Below are 22,680 nucleotides of genomic sequence, written 5' to 3' on the forward strand. Positions count from 1 at the left end.
CTCGCAGGCCGGCCTGGGAGCCGAACCGCTGCCGCCAACGCTGGGGCCAGGCCGCCCACTCTCAGGGCAAGTGTGGAGCCCCGGGGCCGCCCTGGGTAGCCGGGCGCTGGGCCGGGCGCCCAGGGAGGGAGCCAGCAGCCGCAAGGACACGTCCGTGCCCCCCGGCCGGGGGAGGGCTCAGGGACTCCGCCCGGGGCTGGGAAGGCAGCTCCGTGCCTGAGCCCACAGCAGCTCCCCGCAGGCGGGGCAGGGCGGGGCAGGCTGGGGCGGGGCAGGCCGGGGCAGGCCGGGGCAGGGCAGGCAGGCCGGGGCGGGGTGGGGCAGGCAGGCCGGGGCGGGGCGGGGCAGGCAGGCCGGGGCGGGGTGGGGCAGGCAGGCCGGGGCGGGGCAGGCAGGCCGGGGCGGGGTGGGGGCGGGGGCGGGGCAGGCAGGCCGGGGCGGGGTGGGGCGGGGGCGGGGCGGGCAGGCAGGCAGGCAGGCAGGCCGGGGCGGGGTGGGGCGGGGGCGGGGCGGGGCGGGCAGGCAGGGCGCCCTGCGGTCCAGCAGCAGCAGCTGGCCATCTGACGGGACGGCCCTGCGGCGGGGCGGGGCGGCAGGGCGGGGCGGGGGCGGGGCGGGCAGGCAGGGCGGGGCGGGCAGGCAGGGCGGGGGGGCAGGCAGGGCGGGGGGGCAGGCAGGGCGGGGGGGCAGGCAGGGCAGGGGGGCAGGCGGGGCAGCAGGCAGGGCGCCCCGCGGTCCAGCAGCAGCAGCTGGCCATCTGACGGGATGGCCCTGCGGCGGGGACGGGGGCTCCTGAAGCCGCGGGTTTCCCCCATCCCAGGCAGGCCTGCAGCGACCTCGGCCCGGAGGGCATCACACGGGGAACCCCCAGGCCCCGATCCCCGTGGCCCCCGGCCGGGGACACCCCGTCTCCTGCCAGGCGGCGCAGCGGCAGTGCCCGGGCTGGGAGGAGACAGGCAGCAGGGCTCCAGCCCAGGTTTCGCCCGGGGGAGTGGAGCTCAGGTTGTTCGTGTTTTGCTGCGGGAGGGGAGGGGGGGGGGATTTCACGGTTGTAGCCCCCCTGAGCCATGGACGGGAGCTTCCCAAGCAGCCAGACGCCCCTCCCCTGGCAGGCCCGGCCGCCCCTCACCTGTACTTGAGGGGGAACAGGAGGGCCAGCAGGGCCCGGCAGGCGTCCGTGAGCCGCTGGTAGCTGCTGGAGAGAAACAGGATCTTGTGCTCGCTGAGCGCCGCGCAGAAGAGGCAGAGCACGTTGGTGATCCCTGGGGAGAGAAGGGGCAGAGCCCAGCGCTCGCAGGCGGAGTCTTGCCAAGGGCCGCCCCCGGCCTCCCCACCCCCACACCTGCCCCGGCTGCCTGGGGGCGGGAGGGTCGTGTCCCCGGCGCCAGCCCCAGCAGCTGCCACGGCAGGGCCTGGGCTAGGCAGGGGCTCCTGGGGGTGCAGCCCCCCTGCTCTCTACCTAGGTGCCCACTGCCAGGGCAGCCCAGTGGCCCCACACAGCACCGCTGGCTCCCGCCCCCGCAGAGGGCACGGGGGGGGGGCACCGGGACGCCCCCGCAGAGGGCACAGGGGGGGCACCGGGACGCCCCCACAGAGGGCATGGGGGGGCAGGGCACCGGGACGCCCCCGCAGAGGGCACCGGGACGGCACCGGGACGCCCCCGCGGAGGGCATGGGGGGGCAGGGCACCGGGACGCCCCCGCAGAGGGCACCGGGACGGCACCGGGACGCCCCCGCAGAGGGCATGGGGGGGCAGGGCACCGGGACGCCCCCGCAGAGGGCACCGGGACGGCACCGGGACGCCCCCGCGGAAGGCATGGGGGGGCAGGGCACCGGGAGGCCCCCGCAGAGGGCACCGGGACGGCACCGGGACGCTCCCGCGGAGGGCACGGGGGAGGGCACCGGGACGCCCCCGCAGAGGGCACCGGGACGGCACCTGGACGCCCCCGCGGAGGGCATGGGGGGGCAGGGCACCGGGACGCCCCCGCAGAGGGCACCGGGACGGCACCGGGACGCCCCCGTGGAGGGCACGGGGGGGGGCACCGGGACGCCCCCGCAGAGGGCACGGGGGGGGCACCGGGACGCTCCCGCGGAGGGCACGGGGGAGGGCACCGGGACGCCCCCGCAGAGGGCACGGGGGGGGCACCGGGACGCTCCCGCGGAGGGCACGGGGGAGGGCACCGGGACGGCACCTGGACGCCCCCGCGGAGGGCACCGGGACGGCAGGGCACCGGGACGCCCCCGCAGAGGGCACCGGGACGGCACCGGGACGCCCCCGTGGAGGGCACGGGGGGGGGCACCGGGAGGCCCCCGCAGTGGGCACGGGGGGGGCACCGGGAGGCCCCCGCAGAGGGCACGGGGGGGGGCACCGGGAGGCCCCCGCAGAGGGCACAGGCCCGGCCTGACGCTGTTCCACACCCGTGGCTCCGAGCGGGGCGGGCCGGAGTCTCACCCAGCTGCCGGAAGAGCAGGGCCACGCTGCAGCTGCTGACGGGGAGGGAGTCGTTGATGGGCGTCTGGATCACCTGCCGGTCGCCTGCCCCGAGGGAGATGGTCCTCTGCAAGAAACACCCCCCATCACTGGGCACCTGCCACCTGGGAGCCGGCGGCCGACCTCAGGAGCAGCAGGCGCCCCTCGGGCGGAGGAGCCCCCCCCTCGGGCGCACCGGGCCGGGCGCAGGAGCCCCCCCCTCGGGCGCACCGGGCCGGGCGCAGGAGCCCCCCCTCGGGCGCACCGGGCCGGGCGCAGGAGCCCCCCCTCGGGCGCACCGGGCCGGGCGCAGGAGCCCCCCCTCGGGCGCACCGGGCCGGGCGCAGGAGCCCCCCCTCGGGCGCACCGGGCCGGGCGCAGGAGCCCCCCCCTCGGGCGCACCGGGCCGGGCGCAGGAGCCCCCCCTCGGGAGGCCAAGGGGACACCGTCCAGCTTCACACCCGGTGCCGCCCACCACGGGCTGCGGCGTCTCTCCCAGCTGCAACCAGCGTGACTCCTCCCGGCCTCAGGGCTGCCCCACAGAGCCGCTGGGCACCCCCGGCAGCCAGGGCAGCCCTGCCCACTGCCGGGGGCACGGGACCCTGGGCCAGGCAGCGCGAGGCGACTGGGGGAGCCCTCCACGCAGGGCCAGCGGCTCGGCAAGGACGGGGACCCACGGCCCCCTCGCAATCGTTTGCTGTAGCCCTGTGCTGAGCTCTCCCCTCCCGGCGGGCTCCCGGCCTCGGCTCACAGCTGGGTCCCCTCCACCCGTATGATCCCAGGTCCACGGCTCACGCTCCTCTCCTCGCCGCTCAGCCTTGGCGGCAGCACCCACGTCCCCGGCCGCTGCCCCGCCGCAGAGGCCCCCGACACCCGCACGGGCGTGCCCAGTGGGCCCTCGGTGGCTCCCAGAACACACTGGGGGCCTCGGGCACCCGAGAGGCGCTGGGAACAGAGCGCGAACACCCAGTGCCCCGGCTGGGTCCCAGCACACGCAGGCCCTTCTGCGGGCAGCCGCCTCCCTAGCACAGACACTGCCTGGACACAACGCTCGGGGCACACGCTCTCCTCCCGCTGACCCCGCAGGGGACAGACCGGATGGCAGAAAAGGTGTGCGTACCGCTGCTTCGTCCTCCGCGGCAGGCTGATAGAGACAGACAGAGATAGCACAGTGAGTTACAGGCACGACACTCAGCACAGCGGCCAGGAGACGCACACGGCAGCCGCCAGCCCAGGGAGGCCGTGGCGGACGCACACAGCGAAGCCACAACACAACAGGCAGGAAGAGCAGCAGGGAAGCAAAGCACAGAAAGGGGGGGGGTCTCCCCGGGGTGCAGCCCCACAACGGCGACGGCCACTGCCCACTCCCGGGGCCGTGTCCCTGAGCCTGGCCCCCGCCGAGGCCTGGCGCTCTCAGCCCGACAGCGCCAGGAGCAGGCCTGGGCCCCGGCAGCACCTCCCCTCTGCACTCCAGGGGCCGGTCGCCCGCCTGCAGCCCTGGCCAGGCCGCCCGCCGCGTCTTGCGCATGCTCCCAGGCCGGCCGGCAGGCGGCACCTCCCCTCTGGCTCCAGGGGCCGGTCGCCTGCCTGCAGCCCTGGCCAGGGCGCCCGCCGCGTCTTGCGCATGCTCCCAGGCCGGCAGGCGGCACCTCCCCTCTGCGCTCCAGGGGCCGGTCGCCCGCCTGCAGCCCTGGCCAGGGCGCCCGCCGCGTCTTGCGCATGCCCCCAGGCCGGCCGGCAGGCAGCACCTCCCCTCTGCGCTCCAGGGGCCGGTCGCCCGCCTGCAGCCCTGGCCAGGCCGCCCGCCGCGTCTTGCGCATGCTCCCAGGCCGGCCGGCAGGCGGCCCCAAGCCACAGTGTGGAGACAAACCGGCACCTCCGCGCTACACGTCTCCTGGGGCCTGAGACCCCTCCGCCGCGGGCATCGCACACCCCTGGCCTCCAGGCTCCCTCGCTGGCACCGCGGGGCAGCTGACCCGGAGGGATCCCGGAGCCGGCCTGGCCAGCGCCTGCGACTCGGCCCCTGCCGGAGGGGCTGCCGGGGCTCCGCGAGCTCGAGGATCCACGTTCAGGCACGTCAGCTCCCGGCCAGCACCACGCAAGGGAGCCACGTGGCGGCACCGACCCGACGGGCCCCCGGCCCAGGCCTTTCGGTGCGAGTCGAGCGAGACTCCGAGCCAGGCCCCCGGGCAGGTCGCCCAGCCCGGTAAGCGGTCAGACGCCGTGTGAGCGCCTGGGCTACGGCTGCCTTCTCACCCGCCCGCCCTGCCAGGCTCCCCATGCCGCTGGGCGAGGCGTGCCCCCCCCCAGGCTCCCTCACCAGCCCTTGGGAGCCCACCAGCTACTGGATCCTGGAGGGCACAGCCAGGCTGTTCCTGTGTGGGGGGGGGGGGGGGGAGAAGAACCAGTACAGCCCGGCTGTACCCGAGGACGGGGGGGGAGGGAGAACGCCAGAGTGTGGGGGGGGGGGGGCCCAGAGCGTGGCCTGGCTGTTCCCGAGGGCGGGGGAGGGAGAACGCCAGAGCGTGGGAGGGGGGCCCAGAGCGTGGCCCCGGTTCCCGAGGGCGGGGGGGGGGGAGGGAGAACGCCAGAGCGTGGGAGGGGGGCCCAGAGCGTGGCCCCGGTTCCCGAGGGCGGGCGCCAGCGCGCTGGGTGGTGCCAGCTCCTCCCAAGCCCCGCGGCAGACGGAGGAGCAGCAGCGCTGCTGGCGCACACCCAGTGCGCACAGCGACCGTGCGGCCGGCCCCGCCGCCATCAGGCCCCTCTCCCAGAGGGCGCGACGTGGAGCGAGCCGAGCCAGGACTCCGGCTGCGGCCGATCCCCCCGCGGCAGCGCCAGTCCCCGGCCACTCCCGGCACTGCCCTGAGCCGCCGGCAGGAGGCAGGGACGGGGCAGGCCGGGTGGTTGCTGCTGGCCCGGCCCTAGCCCCGCGGGGAGACGCCAGCTCCAGCACTCGGCAGCCACAGCACCCCCGCCCCCAGCCGCTGTGCCCCTGCGCCGTTCCCAGCCACCCCGCCCGGCTGCCCTGGGGCCCCGGGAGAGGAGCGGGCGCCCACCTGAGCTCCCCCGGTGATGGGGATGGTGCACGTCAGGAGGTTGCCGATGACGTTCTCCAGCGACGCGCTCAGCCCGTCCACGTAGATGGTGTAGATCAGACCCAGGCTGTTCTGCAGGGACGCAGAGCGCAGGGGTGGCCAGGGCCCGAGGCAGACAGACCCCGGGACCCCGGCACCCGGCCACGTGGAGAACAGCCCCAGCGCCAGGCCCCCGGCTCGCCAGGCAGGCAGGGCCCCGCCGCCCCCGCCCCCCGGCTCGCCAGGCAGGCAGGGCCCCACCGTCCCCCGCCCCCCGGCTCCCCAGGCAGGCAGGGCCCCGCCGTCCCCCGCCCCCCGGCTCCCCAGGCAGGCAGGGCCCCGCCGTCCCCCGCCCCCCGGCTCCCCAGGCAGGCAGGGCCCCGCCGTCCCCGGCCCCACAGGCAGGCAGGGCCCCGCCGTCCCCGGCCCCACAGGCAGGCAGGGCCCCGCCGTCCCCGGCCCCCCGGCTCGCCAGGCAGGCAGGGCCCCGCCGTCCCCGGCCCCACAGGCAGACAGGGCCCCGCCGTCCCTGGCCCCACAGGCAGACAGGGCCCCACCGTCCCCGGCCCCACAGGCAGACAGGGCTCCGCCGCCCCCTGGCTCGCCAGGCAGGCAGGGTCCCGCCGCCCCAGCTAGGCAGGGCCCCACCGTCCCTGGCCCCCCGGCTCGCCAGGCAGGCAGGGTCCCGCCGCCCCCAGCCTCCCACCTCCGGCCCCTCGAGAGGGCGGCTGGCCCAGGGCTCTCATGCCTGCCTTGGCCAGTAAGCAGCAGCGACATTCGGGCAGAGCTCGGCAAACAAGCCGAGCGGTAACCAGGCCCGTCCCAGCCTCGGGAGGGGCAGCGGGTGCAATCCAAAGATGGGAGAAAGGCCCCACCAGGAACAGCTGGAGCTTCGAATGTTACTGGGGGAGGGCGAGGCTGCGGGCGGCCAGCTGGGGGGGCCTCACCCTGCTCCAGAGCCAGACAGCTCGAGGGCAGGAGGGGGGAGCCAGCGCGGGCCGGCTGCTCCCGACGGTGGGAAGGCCCAGACAGCAGGACCGGCCCTCACCTAAGCAACCTCCCCCAAGGGCGCACCCAGCTGCTCCCAAGGGCGGGGGCAGGGGGGGAAGGGAGCGCGGGCTGGCTGCTCCCCAGGGCGGGGGGGGAAGGGAGCGCGGGCCGGCTGCTCCGGAGGGCGGGGGTGGTGGGGGGAAGCCAGCGCGGGCCGGCTGCTCCCGAGGGCGGGGGGCGGGGGGGAAGCCAGCACGGGCTGGCTGCTCCCGAGGGTGGGGGGCGGGGGGGAAGGGAGCGCGGGCCGGCTGCTCCCGAGGGTGGGGGGCGGGGGGGAAGGGAGCGCGGGCCGGCTGCTCCCGAGGGCGGGGGGGGGGGGGGGGGGGGGGAAGGGAGCGCGGGCCGGCTGTGCTCCCCAGGGTGGGGGGCGGGGGGGGGGAAGCCAGCGCGGGCCGGCTGCTCCCGAGGGCGGGGGGGGGGAGCGGAAGCCGCCTGAGGGCAGAGCAGGCACCAGGGCACGGTGCTCAGAAGCTGGCCACTGGGCGGGCGGAGGTTCCCGGGGCCACAGACCCCCCCCCCCCCCCCCCCCCGAGGCAGCCCCGCACCCCCCCCTTACCCGGAAAACCTCTGTGTGGTCCAGGCGGGACACCAGCACCAAACTCTTGGGAGCGAAGAGCTGGGCGGGCTGGATGAGGGACGACGGCTCCTCCTCCTCCTCCTCGCCCTTCCTGGGGTGGCCCTGAGACGGGGGAGAGACCGGACATGAGGGGGAGGAGACGCCCCTCGGCCAGGCAAGTCCTGCGCGGCCAGCCCCACGGGCAATGGGCAGCCAGGCCCCACGGGCACTGGGCCCCCCGGGGCGTTACCTGGGCGCGCTCCACGGCCTCCCAGAAGGTGAAGCAGGCGCAGTAGTGCCGCTCCGAGCTGATGTCCGTCAGGACGGCCACGAAGAAGCTGGGGGGGTTCCGCTCGCTGAAGAGCTGCCAGCCGCTTGGCTGACAAAACTGCAAGAGGCGAAGGGGGGAGAGCGTCAGCTGGAGCCCACTCCCCTCCCCCGGCCAGCGGGCGGCCAGGGCTCCTGGGGGCCCACCGGTTCTCCCCCACTTCTCCTCCTGATCTTCCCCAAACGCCCCCTGCACCCCCCCAGCTCTGCCTCCCGCCCCCCTTCCTCCCGGCCGACCCCGCAGCCCCCGATACCCCCAAAGCTGTGCTTCCCGCCCCCCTTCCTCCCGGCCGCCCCCGCAGCCCCCGATACCCCCAAGCTGTGCTTCCCGCCCCCCTTCCTCCCGGCCGCCCCCGCAGCCCTTTATACCCCCCAAGCTGTGCTTCCCGCCCCCCTTCCTCCCAGCCACCCCCGATACCCCCCAGCTCTGCTTCCCGCCCCCCTTCCTCCCAGCCACCCCCGATACCCCCCAGCTCTGCTTCCCGCCCCCCTTCCTCCCGGCCGCCCCCGCAGCCCCCGATAACCCCCAGCTCTGCTTCCCGCCCCCCTTCCTCCCGGCCGCCCCCGCAGCCCCCGATACCCCCCAGCTGTGCTTCCCGCCCCCCTTCCTCCCGGCCACCCCCACAGCCCCCGATACCCCCAAGCTGTGCTTCCCGCCCCCCTTCCTCCCGGCCACCCCCACAGCCCCCGATACCTCCAAGCTGTGCTTCCCGCCCGCCTTCCTCCCGGCCGCCCCCGCAGCCCCCGATACCCCCAAGCTGTGCTTCCTGCCCCCCTTCCTCCCGGCCGCCCCCGCAGCCCCCGATACCCCGAAGCTGTGCTTCCCGCCCCCCTTCCTCCCGGCCGCCCCCGCAGCCCCCGATACCCCCAAGCTGTGCTTCCCGCCCCCCTTACTCCCGGCCGCCCCCGCAATCCCCAATACCACCAAGCTGTGCTTCCCGCCCCCCTTCCTCCCGGCCACCCCCACAGCCCCCGATACCCCCAAGCTGTGCTTCCCGCCCCCCTTCCTCCCGGCCACCCCCACAGCCCCCGATACCTCCAAGCTGTGCTTCCCGCCCCCCTTCCTCCCGGCCGCCCCCGCAGCCCTTTATACCCCCCAAGCTGTGCTTCCCGCCCCCCTTCCTCCCAGCCACCCCCGATACCCCCCAGCTCTGCTTCCCGCCCCCCTTCCTCCCAGCCACCCCCGATACCCCCCAGCTCTGCTTCCCGCCCCCCTTCCTCCCAGCCACCCCCGATACCCCCCAGCTCTGCTTCCCGCCCCCCTTCCTCCCGGCCACCCCCGATAACCCCCAGCTCTGCTTCCCGCCCCCCTTCCTCCCGGCCGCCCCCGCAGCCCCCAATACCCCCCAGCTGTGCTTCCCGCCCGCCTTCCTCCCGGCCGCCCCCGCAGCCCTCGATACCCCCAAGCTGTGCTTCCCGCCCCCCTTCCTCCCGGCCGCCCCCGCAGCCCCCGATACCCCCAAGCTGTGCTTCCCGCCCCCCTTCCTCCCGGCCGCCCCCGCAGCCCCCGATACCCCCAAGCTGTGCTTCCCGCCCCCCTTCCTCCCGGCCACCCCCGCAGCCCCCGATACCCCCAAGCTGTGCTTCCCGCCCCCCTTCCTCCCGGCCGCCCCCGCAGCCCTTTATACCCCCCAAGCTGTGCTTCCCGCCCCCCTTCCTCCCAGCCGCCCCCGCAGCCCCCGATACCCCCAAGCTGTGCTTCCCGCCCCCCTTCCTCCCGGCCACCCCCGCAGCCCCCGACACCTCCAAGCTGTGCTTCCCGCCCCCGTTCCTCCCGGCCGCCCCCGCAGCCCTTTATACCCCCCAAGCTGTGCTTCCCGCCCCCCTTCCTCCCGGCCACCCCCGCAGCCCCCGATACCCCCAAGCTGTGCTTCCCGCCCCCCTTCCTCCCGGCCACCCCCGCAGCCCCCGATACCCCCAAGCTGTGCTTCCCGCCCCCCTTCCTCCCCGCCGCCCCCGCAGCCCCCGATACCCCCCAGCTGTGTTTCCCGCCCCCCTTCCTCCCGGCCGCCCCCGCAGCCCCCGATACCCCCCAGCTGTGCTTCCCGGCCGCCCCCGCAGCCCCCGATACCCCCAAGCTGTGCTTCCCGCCCCCCTTCCTCCCGGCCGCCCCCGCAGCCCCCGATACCCCCCAGCTGTGCTTCCCGCCCCCCTTCCTCCCGGCCGCCCCCGCAGCCCCCGATACCCCCAAGCTGTGCTTCCCGCCCCCCTTCGTCCCGGCCGCCCCCGCAGCCCCCGATACCCCCAAGCTGTGCTTCCCGCCCCCCTTCCTCCCGGCCGCCCCCGCAGCCCCCGATACCCCCAAGCTGTGCTTCCCGCCCCCCTTCCTCCCGGCCACCCCCGCAGCCCCCGATACCCCCAAGCTGTGCTTCCCGCCCCCCTTCCTCCCGGCCACCCCCGCAGCCCCCGATACCCCCAAGCTGTGATTCCTGCCCCCCTTACTCCTGGGCAGCCCCGCCCCCTTCCGGCCAGTCCCCCCCTCCCCCGATATCCCGTCCCCATGACCAGCCCCATTCCACCCGCCCCCGCCCCCATGACCAGCCCTGCTTCCCATTGCCCCCAGCCAGCCCCATTGCCGCCCCCCCTTCTCGGCCAGCACTGCTCCCTTCCTGGCCACGCCCCCCCCCAATGAAGCGCGTTCGGGTTTTTTGTTTTGTTTTTAAATGATTATACCTGGTAACCGCTAGCAGTGATCGAGGTTCTCGGAGGCTGTGTGTGGAGGGGGGGGGGAGGGGGGTGGATATTTCCCCCCTCGATAACTTTGGCCCCCCCTTCTTTTTCCCTTCAACAACATTTTTTCCCACTGTTTTTTTTTGGGGGGGACGATGAGGGGGGTGTTCGGTATTTTCTTTCAGCCATCTGGCACCCCTCGCGGCCAGTGTAAAGAGAGGCTGGGGCCTGCTCCGGTCGCCCGGCCCACTCGCCAGAGCCCGAGCCTGCCCCGTCAGCAGGGCTAGCGCGGCCTGGCCCGGGGGCACGCACACGCCGCCGGCCAGCCGCCGGATACTCACCAGCTCGATGCCCTGGGGGAAGGGGTTATCCTCCCAGTCCTTCTCCGGGAAGCGCTGCAGGATCTGCCCCTGGCCATCCCCGCTCCCTGCAACGGGCACAAGGGGAGCGTTAGCAGGCGGCTGTGGCCAGCTGCCATTTCACCCTCCTGCCAGAGCCAGGCAAAGCACCAGCAGCAAACTCCGGTGCCGCGGCCAAGCGGCGCCCTGCGGTAGCCAGCACCCCCCAGCTAACCCCGACCCCGCGCCGGGAGGGAAGAAGTGGCTCCCGGGGACGTGGGGGGCCAGGCAGAGGGAAAGTGATTTACTCCCCAGCAAGTCAATGGCGGAGCTACGTCAGGAGTCGGACCTTCGACTCCCAAGCCCGCCCCCCCACGCACGTTCCGGCGCCACCGCAGGGCCCTTCCCCAAACACAGCAAAGCAGCAACGGCGAGCGAGTCCCAACTGAGCCAACCGCGCACCTCCCCGGAGCGCCGCGCCCTGTGCCGGCGCCATCCCACGGCGCCCAGACTCAGCGCTTCGTACGCCTGGCAGGGCATCGCACACGCCTTTCCTCGCGCTAGGAGACTGGAATCGCCGGGCACCTCTCACCAGCTGCAGTTTGCTCTCTGCATTTCACTCCGCGTGGCCCACAGCACCGCCCAGGCCAGTCGACGGTCTGTCCCTGAACACCTGCCTGAAGCTGCAACACTCGCGTTGCGAGAAACGTACACTCCTAACTGAGCGACGCCCGCCCGTCCTGTTTCCACCTCGCGGCAGGGCTCGCTAGCCCCCCGTTGGATCCCACGTCACCGACAGACTCTCCCGTGGACCCGGCAGGCCGTGGGAAGTGAGGACTCCCACGAGGGGCGTCACTTCTACCATCAGCATTGGCATGAACAAGTCTGGGGGCAGCACTGACCCCTCCGAGTGTTGCGGGGATCCAGGTTCCTACAGCGCCAGGCTAGTGCCCAGTTCGTAGAAACACCCCCATTTCCACTTTTGGAAGGGGACTCCAGGGACTGGCCGGCTGAGACAGGTGCAGGGTCCCTCGCACTGGCGATACCCGTAGGAAACCGGCCGATTCTGGCCACTCCGCGCGTGGGCAACGGTGACGAACCGTCTCGTGGCCACAGGCTGCCCGCCACGCCCTCCAATCCCAGCGTGTCTGCCCCACGCACTCAGCCGGCTCTCCCTCCGCGGCCGTGCAGGCTGTTCTAGCCGCGCCAGTGTCTCTGTTCGGCCAAACCAGGGCCCCCTCGGCATTTACAGAGCTCCGGCTGCAGAGGGCACCACACTCCATCCCGTCCACCTCCAGAACCTCACCTGCAGCTGCTTGTAGCCACAGCCGGCTGGCCCCCGCCCCTCTGGCTGCGCACCAGGAAGAGCTGCACTCCGACACGCGTGGGCCAGACAGGGCTATTTTGGGGAGCTAGAACAGTTTCTACCCTCGGCTCGCCGCCAGCCGCCCACCACTGTATTCAAGGCGCAGACAGCAGACGGCCCGCCAGCTCTCACCGAGGCCCAGAAAGGAAAGGTCGGCCCCACGTTCTGTACATAAGCAGTGGCCCGGTGAGGCTGGCGGGTGCCCTGTTCCCTGCCTCCAGACACGCCCTCTCCACCCGCTGCCGTCTCGTGTGCCTCCTCCCAGACAGCAACACTCACACCGAGCCAACAGCTTCCCTCGGAGCCGAACGCCGGCCCTCTCAGAGCGCGGCCAGAGAGAAGCGCAGGCAAATTCAGGCAGGGCACAACCCCTGCCCAAAGCCCAGACCCGTAGCCTCCCAGAGCCGCGTTTCTATGCAAACTGGACATTTTATGCTGCTGCAAGTCAATTCCAGCAGGGATGAGCCAGCTGGCCTGTTGCCATTCACTGCGCCGCTTTCCACACACTCAGATCTTAGGGGCAGAACGGACCAATTTGACAGACTCCTAGAATCAGCCCCTGTCTTGTTACCCCCACGCACAGAACATTTGCTTCCCAAACCAGACGACAATACAAGCGCGTCAGAGACCGGCGCCTCGGGAACTGCTTCCTCTCCTTTTCACCCTCAAACGACAACAGAGCCAACTGGGATATGAATCCCTTGCCTGCCATGCACAGGGCAGGATGCACAAGTCACAGCGCGTGACACTGCAGCCAGCGCTGGCTTTGCTAGTGACTTGTAGATGGACATTCGCCTCGTTTTGCAACAGCCTAGCTGAGATGCACCCCGGGGAGACCGCTGCCGAGAACGCTGCTAGTGCGCCCTGCCTCACGACTCGCCAACCCTTCCAGGAACTCATCTGAAAGCCGCTGAGCTGGCAAACGTTTCTGCAGCCCTTCATGCCGCTGCCAGGGCGTCTGTCCCTCGGCTCCCCATATATCCACGGCGGGAGCTGCTGGGCTGTCTGGCCCCCTCGTGACATGGCTGCAGGCCTGTGCTTTTAAGTAGGGATGGTAAATAGCGATTGATTCAACAGTGGAGTAACCTCATGAATTCTTATGTTACTCAACTATTTGATAGTCCCTGGGGGCGGGGCCGGCAGCCAGCGTGCTCCAGCCCCACTCCTGGAGAGCCCCCCCCCCACTCTGAGCTGCGCTGCAGCCTCTGGATCCGAGGAAGCAGCGCGGGGCGCCAGGCGGGAGCTGCTCTGCTAGGGGAGCCAGGTTAAAAACCAGCTCCCGTCGCGGCCCGGCTGCCTGTCGCCCCGCGCTGCTGCCTCCGATCCAGGGGTGGCAGCAGCCCGTCTCGGGGGGAAGGTGAGCTCCCGGACTCAGCGCAAGCCAGAACTGAGCCGGGCTGCCTGCCCAGCTCCTAATATGCTTTAAATGCAGAGCTGTAGCGGGGGTAGGTCTTGGACCAGCGCCAGCCAAAGTGACCAGGCTGCTGGCCAGCCTGCTAAAAGATGTACGGGGGGGGGCTGCTAAAAGATGTACAGTGAGGGGGATGCATGTCATCTGTCGCATTAACAAGCCTTTGCGTATCAATTCCTCAACTGCGCTATTACATCCCTACTGTCGTGTCCCGCTCTGAAGCGCTGGCCTGGTGACCCCACAGGCTGCATGCTCAGGTCGGGGCTGGGTGCGCTTTGCAGGCTGGGGAGGCTGGGCCAGAGCAGCGCTACACTGTGTCCTCGGTGCTCTGCCTCCCGCCGGCCTGAGAGCAGCAGCCACACGGCTCCCAGGACACCAGAGGGAGGAAAAAGGAGGGAAATGGATTTTCACGGGGCCAGGGGGCCCGAGCCATTGACTGGCCCAGGAAGGGACAGGAACAAAACCCTCTGCAACGACGTACGCGGCTCCACTCGCCCAGCACCTCATCCCTTAGCAATCTCACCGGGGCCATCAAAGGACGGAAGAATCCCAAGCATAGTTACAAGCTGGGGACCAACCGGTTAAGTAGTAGTTCTGCAGAAAAGGACCTGGGGGTTACAGTGGATGAGAAGCTGGAGATGAGTCAACAGTGTGCCCTTGTAGCCAAGAAGGCTATTGGCATATTTGGTTGCATTAAGAGGAGCATTGCCAGCAGATCCAGAGATGTCATTATTCCCCTTTATTCAGCTCTGGTGAGGCCGCATCTGGAGTATTGTGTCCAGTTCTGGGCCCCCCACTACACAAAGGATGTGGACGCATTGGAGAGGGTCCAGCGGAGGGCAACCAAAGTGATTAGGGGGCTGGAGCATATGACTTATGAGGAGAGGCGGAGGGAGTTGGGTCTGTTTAGTCTGCAGAAGCGAAGAGTGAGGGGGGATTTGAGAGCAGCCTTCAACTTCCTGAAGGGAGGTTCCAAAGAGGATGGAGAGAGGCTGTTCTCAGTAGTGACAGATGCAGAACAAGGAGCAATGGGCTCAAGTTGTGGTGGGAGAGGTCCAGGTTGGATATCAGGAAAACTATTTCCCTAGGAGGGCGGTGAAGCGCTGGGCTGGGTTCCCTAGGGAGGTGGTGGAGTCTCCATCCCTAGAGGTGTTTAAGTCTCAGCTTGACAAAGCCCTGGCCGGGTTGATTTAGTTGGGATTGGTCCTGCCTAGAGCAGGGGGCTGGACTCGACCTTCTGAGGTCTCTTCCAGTTCTATGATTCTATGACTCTGCACAATGGGCCGCAGCCGTTCGCTTTCCCAGTCTGGGGCATGGTCCCACCGACGGCACTGAGCACATCCACAGCTGGGTGTCCTGTCGCACAGGGGAAAGTGAAACCACCGTAGAGAGAGAGCGCGCACACGCACACACACACACACACACACGATAGCACACACACGATAGCTCCTCCTGGCAGAGAAGTGGGGTAGGACACTTCCCATACAAGCAGCACCAGCGTCCACCTGCCCCTCACTTGAAACCCCAGGCTAAGAATGAATTCGGCAGCTCCAGGGAAGCCTCGGGGAGGGAAGGGGGGGTTCAAGGAGTGTCCCCAAGGCCTTAGGGCTGCCGTGCACCCCTGGGCTCTGCAGCGGGCCCACCACCGTTAACACACTGGCACACAAAGGCCCGGGAGGGCTGGGAGCTGTGGCTGAGCTGGAGCAGTGCATGCTGGGAACTGTCCCCCGAGAGGTGTCGCCGCAGCCAGGCAGGGCTCCGGGGCTGCTGACGAGCTCGCCGGGCGGCCTCTGCACGAGGCAGCGTCCAGACAGCCCTCTTCTCTAGGGGAGGGGCCGTGAAACGCGGGCACGGCAGCGGCCATGCACAAACCACCTGCTGCATCGTGAACGGATGCCAGGGCAGGCCAGTCTGCCAGGAAACTGCTCACCACACAGGCATCCCCTCCGCCCCGTGCGGTCCCAGGGCAAAGCGGCGTCTCTGCACAAGCCCAGAGCAGGCAAACCCTCAAACGCCCATCCCCGGAGCGGGCGCAGCTCCCTGGTGCCCCGAGTCCAGCCCCTGGCTAAGCAGGACTGCGGGAAGGGAAACCCCCACAGCCGCCTAGTGCGGAGGCAAACTGCCGTCAGGTCGGGCGAGGAGCGCAAGGCTACGTGCAGCCTCGGGTCCCGGCGCCGGCCAGGCCGGGGGGCTCCACAGCACGCCAGGTGACAGGAACGGCGCCAACGCCAGGCTGCAGGACTCCCCTGGCCACAGGGAGTACAGCCAGGGAGTCCCCAGGGCCTGCTTGCCTGGGGCATGACGTAGCGGGGGGCTGTCTTCTTCGTAAGTCAGCGTTCCCACTTGCTGCGCTGGGCTGGGTGGTTCCCACGGACTCACCCACATGTGGATTGGCCCAGACACCTGGGCCCAGCCTGAGCGGATAAGGCTCCTCCCAGGGGGAGACAAAGGAAGGGAGGCGGAGGTGGCCACCTGGCTGGGAGGCAGGGCCCGGGCGCTGGGCAGTTTTTGGCTGGGAAACATGGAGAGAAGAGACTAAGCTGAGTCCTGGGGGTTCAGGGGCCTGTGGAGCCCCCCCAAGGGGTCAGACTGCCTGGCCCTGACTCCGGTAACCACGTCACGTCTGTGCTGGGCTGTGTCCTGGAGGAGTCCCCCCGCCCCGCTTGTCTCTGCTGGGCCTCACCCCTCAGTCTCACTCCGCTCCAAAGGGGAAACCAGGAAGTCCCACAGCAGGACCCCTCACTCCGCCCGGCTGGCCAGCCTGTCTGCTCTCACGCGTGTGCTTCAAACTCGCATCTGCAGCGGCAGAGCGTGCCGCCTTCGGCTCAGCCCTCGAGCCTGCAGAGACGCACGGCACGGTGACATGCGGGGGGTCCGGCAGGCACTGAGCGCGAAAGCCGGGGTGGAGACGCCCAAGCACTGGGAAGTGTCACCGGCACCTCATGCCGACAGGCCCGCGAGCGCCATGGTTACGGCTGTAGGGCGTGGCTAGCCGACGGCCGGGAAGTGCATCCTGATGGTACAATCACCGAGGGAGACGACTGGCTGAGCACGGGGTAGGACACCCAGCCGGGACAACGCACCGTACCCCGAGCACCACGCGCTCCACCCAGCAGAGACTTCGCACCCACGCTGGGATTGGTCCGGCTGGGGGGAGGGAAACTCCACCATCTGGGCCATTTCCACCCAGCCTGGGCTAACCCGCGACACTGCGCAGGGGAACAATCCTGCCCCGGGCCTACAAGAGACCGAGTGGGGCGTCCCATCCCCAGCACCGGATGTGACGCGAACCCTCCGTCAACGGCACCCGGCAATTCCACCGACAAGTCGCCGCAAAGCTGGGGCTGAGCCGCTGCCCGAGAGGAAGGCGCTGCCAAGCAAGGAGATTTTTATAGAGGAGCTAAAATTAAACGTCTCCACAGAACGGGACGGTGTTTCCTCCTGAAGAGCCCTTTTTGTAGCAGCCCGTGTCTATTTTCACAGCAGCCCCCGCGGCCCCCAAAGCTGTCATTACCCTGCCACTCCCCAGCTGAGCTCTGGAGGTGGCCGCAGGCCGTGCCAGCTCATTCGAGGCCCGTGGCTATCCCAGCGCCTGCCGGAGCCGGGCAGGCTGCGATCCCTGCTGCTCTGCGCTGCAGCCCGGGACCCAGCTCTGAGCTGCCACGGGAAACAGGAACCGTGGACGGAACCGGAGGCCCTGCCACGCCATCGGACGGATCAAACAATGCAGCAAAGCCAGAGTCCCCACACTGAAATCGCTCCAAAACGACGGGCCCCCAGCAGCCCTTGGCTGCCGCCTCATGCTTTAGGCCTCTGGGAGGCAAAGAGCCATGGCCAGAAAACCCAGCCTGCCAGGGCCAGAGCCATGATGAGCATCACCAACTCAGGGCTGGCCACGAAGCCTGGCACGTTCCTCGATTCACAGGCTGCCACAGACAGACGCACTACTCCGGCCCCCGTCTCTCGCAGGCCAGACAGCCGCCTCCATTCATCCCAACGTGGATCTTTTACAGAACCATCCAAGCTTGACTGAGAAATTGTCAGGGGTGGAGGATTCACACCAGCCCTTGGCAAACGCTCCCAGGGTCAATCCCTCTCCCCATGAGACGAGCGCCCCTTGTTTCCAGAGTGCTAGACGGCTTCCCACTTCCCTTCTCCACCTGTAAAGGTTCATCAGCCAACACCCCAAAACAGGGCAGGGCACGGGGGTCTCAGGGCTGTTCCAGTGGGCCAGTGCCTGCATCTCACCAGCTTTCTGCCCTTCAGGCCAGAGAAGCAAACTCAGCAGGCTGGATTCCCTCCACCGCCTCTCCCAGCCAGGGATCGTACCAGTCCGGAACCCCTCTCTCCCGGCTCAGTCTCTCGAAGAATACCTCGAGTCCAGTGGCATAATCCTGCAGGGCAGGGGGTCGAGGAAGGGACACGACCTACCAGAAACAATAGGGCCGTGAAGTCAGGAACACGACACGCCTGCTGATCTGAAGCCCCACGCACTTGCCAAGAGGAAAACTGAGCTTATCTTTAGAAACACTGAGGTCCAAGAGGAAGCAATTTAAAAATACCCGTCTGCTTCCGAGAGAGCCTGTCCCAGAAAGCTCTGCTCAAGGCCCGGGGAGCTCCTGGCAAAGGCAGAGAGAAGCTTTTTACAGCTGCCTGCCACTTGTTCACCCATATCTGTGTTTCTGGAAACCGCCTTTATGCAGCGGGAAGTCCTTATCCAGCTCCTCCGGCTTATCACAATAATCGGCTGAACCTTCCGCAAGAGCAGCGTGCCAAGACTAGCACGCCAGCCAGCACGCTCCCTGCCCCGTCTGCCAGGCCTCCTCAGGAAGCTGCCTCCAGGGCACGCCAGGTCTGGCTTGAAAGCAGGGGACCAACTGGCAAGGCAGCTCCCTCAGGGCAAGGGGGAATTCAGGCTCCGAGTCTGTTCATGTGCCTGTAGAGAGGGGCCAGGCTAGTTAGTGGCCTCCCCCAGCCGACCCAAGGCCAGGAGAACCAGCATCAAGTGACCCCAACTCTGGGCTCTTCCCACAGCCCCAGAGCACTGCCCCCAAAAGGCAGCGCGCCGACAGCCCAGCGCGTGTGGGGCCCCGACAGGAAGGTGACAGATCCATCCCCTAGTATGGAGGATGAGACACGGCGCATGCTCCACGGGGAGGAGGGCACCTCCAGCCTCTGGTTTCTCCCCCAGGCGTCTCCAGGGGGACACAGGAAGGCGCGAGGGCAACAGGCACCACAGGGGAGATCAGCCCTGAGCAAATCCTGCCAGAACCATTGGAGAATCCCCGGCTCTGTCAAAGCAAGCGCCCGCCCTGCCCCACTGTGCGTGATGGAAGGAAAGGAACACGTGCACCAGGGATCCCTCTAAGGCCTCCCCTCCACGGACAGGGCGAGTTTGGCTAGTGCACCAACACGGAGGCCCTGGGCGCTTCTTTGGGCGTGTGCCACCGTGGCACCCAAGGGATTAACAAATATCTTACGTATCTGCTTTTAAATGTTGTGGGAAAATACTAACACAAGGGACCGTGAACAAGGTGCAGGACGTGAAATGTTTATTTAATATGGAGTCAAATAAAAAGAAAATCCATACTGCAAAACGTTCAGTAGTGAGCGCCCTCTGCCAGACCCTCCTCCAGCTGGCTTCCTTTCAGGGACCCATTGGCCTTTCCGACTAACATTTCTGAGCGTGTGAGGGACACACTCTCTCTTGCACTCCTAGACAACAGCTGATTGACTACTTCCCCCCATTCACATTGGGTCTCAGGGCTCGGTTTTATTTTGGACCAGAGATGAAGTCAACCCAGTACAATTCTAGACCGTGCTTTTTATTTCTTACAGATAAAAAGGCAACTTAGAAAATGTAGTTCCCTGGACTGCTTTTGCTGCACACGAGACACACAGATCAAAGCTAAAGCTCCCTGATGAATCAAGTGAAGATTTCCCTTAACTGTCTGATTTGACCCACTCATACACACTCCTCAAAGCTTGAATGTCTATTCATAAAAAGAATGTCTAAAAGACAAGGAATATTCTTGGCTTTATGCCAGAGTGTACAGGCACTTGACTGTATTATTTCAACTGCAAGAGATCTTATTTGTCCTCAAAGTAAAGACTTGTGTGTGTGCATGGAAAGATTCTCAAAGGAATTTGTGTAAAGCTAAGTGGGGTTCCGCAGGGGTCTGTTTTGGGTCCGGCTCTGTTCAATATCTTCATCAACGATTTAGATATTGGTATAGAAAGTACGCTTAGTAAGTTTGCAGATGATCCCAAGCTGGGAGGGTTGCGACTGCTCTGGAGGATAGGGTCATAATTCAAAATGACCTGGACAAACTGGAGAAATGCTCTGAAGTAAACAGGATGAAGCTTAACGAAGACAAATGCAAAGTGCTCCACTTAGGAAGGAACAATCAGTTTCACACATACAGAATGGGAAGCGACTGTCTGGGAAGGAGTCCGGCAGAAAGGGATCTAGGGGTTATAGTGGACCTCAAGCTGAATATGAGTCAGCAGTGTGATGCTGTTGCAAAGAAAGCAAACATGATTCTGGGAGGTATTAACAGGTGTGTTGTGAGCAAGACACGAGAAGTCATTCTTCCGCTCTACTCTGCACTGCTGTGACGTAGTGGGGGTACCTTGCTGGTTGCTATGCTGGGCAGTGGGTTGTGAGTGACCTCCACTGGCTGCTGGCTGCAGCACAGCCCAGCAGGGCAGGGGATGAGTCATTACGCAAGGGGGCTTCGAACCTGTCCGACCAGTTATCTCCCAGGGAGCGGAACAATGGGAAGAAGGGGAGTGGAGCCCTGGCTGGGGGCAGGGCTGGAAGTGAGGGAGTTAGGATTCTGGCTGGTATCATGGAGGAAGCAGCCTAGGCAACGGGCTGGGGTTTAGGGGCCCAGGCTCCCCCATCTCAAGGGGGGCTGAGGCATCATAGGCCTGCCCTGGAACCAGATTACATCTGTGCTATATCCTGGAGAAGCAATAAACTCCCTCTGTTCTACTGGCTGGTGGAGTCTGTCCGTGCCATTACGGGGGTGCAGGAGACGGGAAAACCCCAACACGCCATCACAACTGGTTAGGCCTCAGTTGGAGTCTTGTGTCCAGTTCTGGGCACCGCATTTCAAGAAGGATGTGGAGATATTGGAGAGGGTCCAGAGAAGAGCAACGAGAATGATGAAAGGTCTAGAGAACATGACCTATGAGGAAAGGCTGAGGGAACTGGGTTTGTTTAGTTTAGAAAAGAGAAGATTTAGGGGGGACATGAGCGCAGTTTTCAGATATCTAAAAGGGTGTTATTAGGAGGAGGGAGAAAACTTGTTCATCTTGGCCTCTGAGGATAGAACAAGTAGCAATGGGCTTAAACTGCAGCAAGGGAGGTTTAGGTTGGACATTAGGAAAAAGTTCCTAATGGTCAGGTTAGTCAAACACTGGAATAAATTGCCCAGGGAGGTTGTGGAATCCCCATCTCTGGAGATATTTAAGAGTAGGTTAGATAAATGTCTATCAGGGATGCTCTAGACAGTGCTGGGTCCTGCCATGAGGGCAGGGGACTGGACTCGATGACCTCTCCAGGTCCCTTCCGGTCCTAGTATTCCATGATTCTGTGTCACTGTGACGTAGTGGGGGTACTTGCTGGGCTGTGGTGACGTAGTGGGGGTACTTGCTGGGCTGTGATGATGTAGTGGGGGTACTTGCTGGGCTGTGGTGACCTCTGCTGTCTGGAGCAAGACCCAGCAGGGAAAACCTCATTATGCAAAGGTGACTCAAAAACCTGTCTGACCTGCGGCCCCCCCATGGGGAGAAACAAAGGGAGGTGGATGCTGCCCTGGCTGTGGGCAGGGCTGGAAGAGAGTTGGTTAGTTCCTGGCTGGAAAGCAGGGAAGAAGGAGCTGGGGAGGGGGCTGGGACTCCCCTATCTCAAGGGGGGCACGGAGGCCTCTTAGCCCCAGTTCCTGTACCCAGATTACATCGGTGCTGCGCTGTGCTGGAGGAACAATAAACAACCTCCATTCTACTGGCTGGTGAAGTCTGTTCATGCCATTTCGGGGTGCAGGAGATGGGAAAATCCCGACACGTCGTCACACATGCCAGCCCCCAGGAGGGGGATGACCAGTGACCGACTCAGAGCCCAGGGCTCTGCAATGGCCTCCAAGGCTCCCCTGCTGGAGCCGGGAGGAGCCCTTGCAGACAGCCCCACCGGAGTCCCAGCTGGCCAGGCCCCAGAGTCAATACGCTGTGCAGCCCAAACAGCGCTGCCTACGCGAGGCTCCACAGGGGAGCTACTAATAGTATCTGGGGAAGGAAGTTGCTCTATTTTTACCCAGCGTCAAATGCCAACTGCCTACCCAGGGTGCTATTAGCCAGCTCCCAGTGCCATTCCCGCCGATAATTACAGAGCTGCCCCCGCTGTCGCTTACCCACAGACTAAAAACAGCCCCTCTGGCCCTGGCCGGTGCCTCCTCGCCATGCGACACGCAGGGCAGACAGCACGGTCACAGCCCTGGTGGGTCCTCTGTGGCTAGCTACACGACCGGCCCATGTTTCTCCCACAACGATGGCCAGGCAGGGAAAAGCAATGGGTTTGCCTAGACAGACCAGTCAAGCAATACAGCTGCTGGGAGCCTGCGCCGTCTCTTCCCAGAGCATCTCTCCAGTGCTCAATACCCCGGCTGACACACGCTCTATGCGCCTAGCGAGCAGGCGTCCTGCCAAAAATCCATCTGATGGGAAATGCAGCTTCTGCTACATCAAAAACCTCCCTGTGGAAACGGCAATTCCCCCCCCCCCCCTTTTTTTTTTTAAACCAGGAACGTCTCCGTGAAGTGGTTCATTGCAGGCTGGGGCAACATCTGACGGACTCTGCCACAGCATTTCAAGGGCGTTCGTGAAGTGCCTCCTCTCCAGGCAGGAGTTCCTTCGCCAGACCCCGCCTCGGGACGTGTAGCCTGGCCACAGAGCCCAGCCCCTATGGAACAAGTGCAGTTCAGCGCCCCGGGCCCTGGGCAACGGACATTTTCTAGATTTAATTTCCCACCGGAAAGTGGGACAAAACCCAGCCCTGACACGTCTGAACTTCCTGTGGAACACAGAGCCCAATTTACTGCCAGCTTGGCTCCTCCGTTTTGCCCGCACAAGGCCTTCCCAGGCTAGGGCACAGCTCCCGCTCTGGCTCTTCACCCCCGCACCTCAGCGAGCACGCGCAGCCAAGCAGTCACGGCGCCCCTGCACAGCGCTACTGCAGACCGGCGAGCGCACCCCGGCCAGGCCTGCACAGCCCCTGAGTGCGAGAAACGGCCATTCTGTGCTTGCGTGCTACCCTCCGCCCCGGGGAGAGACTGACCAGCAGCACGCCACTGACGGCAAGGGGCCGCGGGCCTCGAGGGAACAGCGACGGGGAAACAAGGCTCTTCAACAGAACAAGG

General features: G+C 67.1%; 1 protein-coding gene across 6 annotated transcripts in view; it reads right to left on the bottom strand.

The window, feature by feature from the left end:
* The window catches only part of SBF1 (SET binding factor 1), a 117,367-nt gene that overhangs the window by 36,826 nt on the left and 57,861 nt on the right, over positions 1 to 22,680 (bottom strand). For all 6 annotated transcript variants that reach the window (XM_075924291.1, XM_075924298.1, XM_075924271.1 and 3 more), the window contains exons 2-7: positions 10,488 to 10,573; positions 7,400 to 7,537; positions 7,150 to 7,272; positions 5,526 to 5,636; positions 2,452 to 2,557; positions 1,130 to 1,262 (exon numbers count right to left, since the gene is read on the bottom strand). In XM_075924291.1, the coding sequence (XP_075780406.1) occupies positions 1,130 to 1,262; positions 2,452 to 2,557; positions 5,526 to 5,636; positions 7,150 to 7,272; positions 7,400 to 7,537; positions 10,488 to 10,573 (697 nt within the window). The remainder of the gene's footprint in view (positions 1 to 1,129; positions 1,263 to 2,451; positions 2,558 to 5,525; positions 5,637 to 7,149; positions 7,273 to 7,399; positions 7,538 to 10,487; positions 10,574 to 22,680) is intronic.

This window comes from Pelodiscus sinensis, chromosome 1 (assembly GCF_049634645.1).
Source record: "Pelodiscus sinensis isolate JC-2024 chromosome 1, ASM4963464v1, whole genome shotgun sequence".
In the NCBI taxonomy this organism is placed as follows: Eukaryota; Metazoa; Chordata; order Testudines; family Trionychidae; genus Pelodiscus; species Pelodiscus sinensis.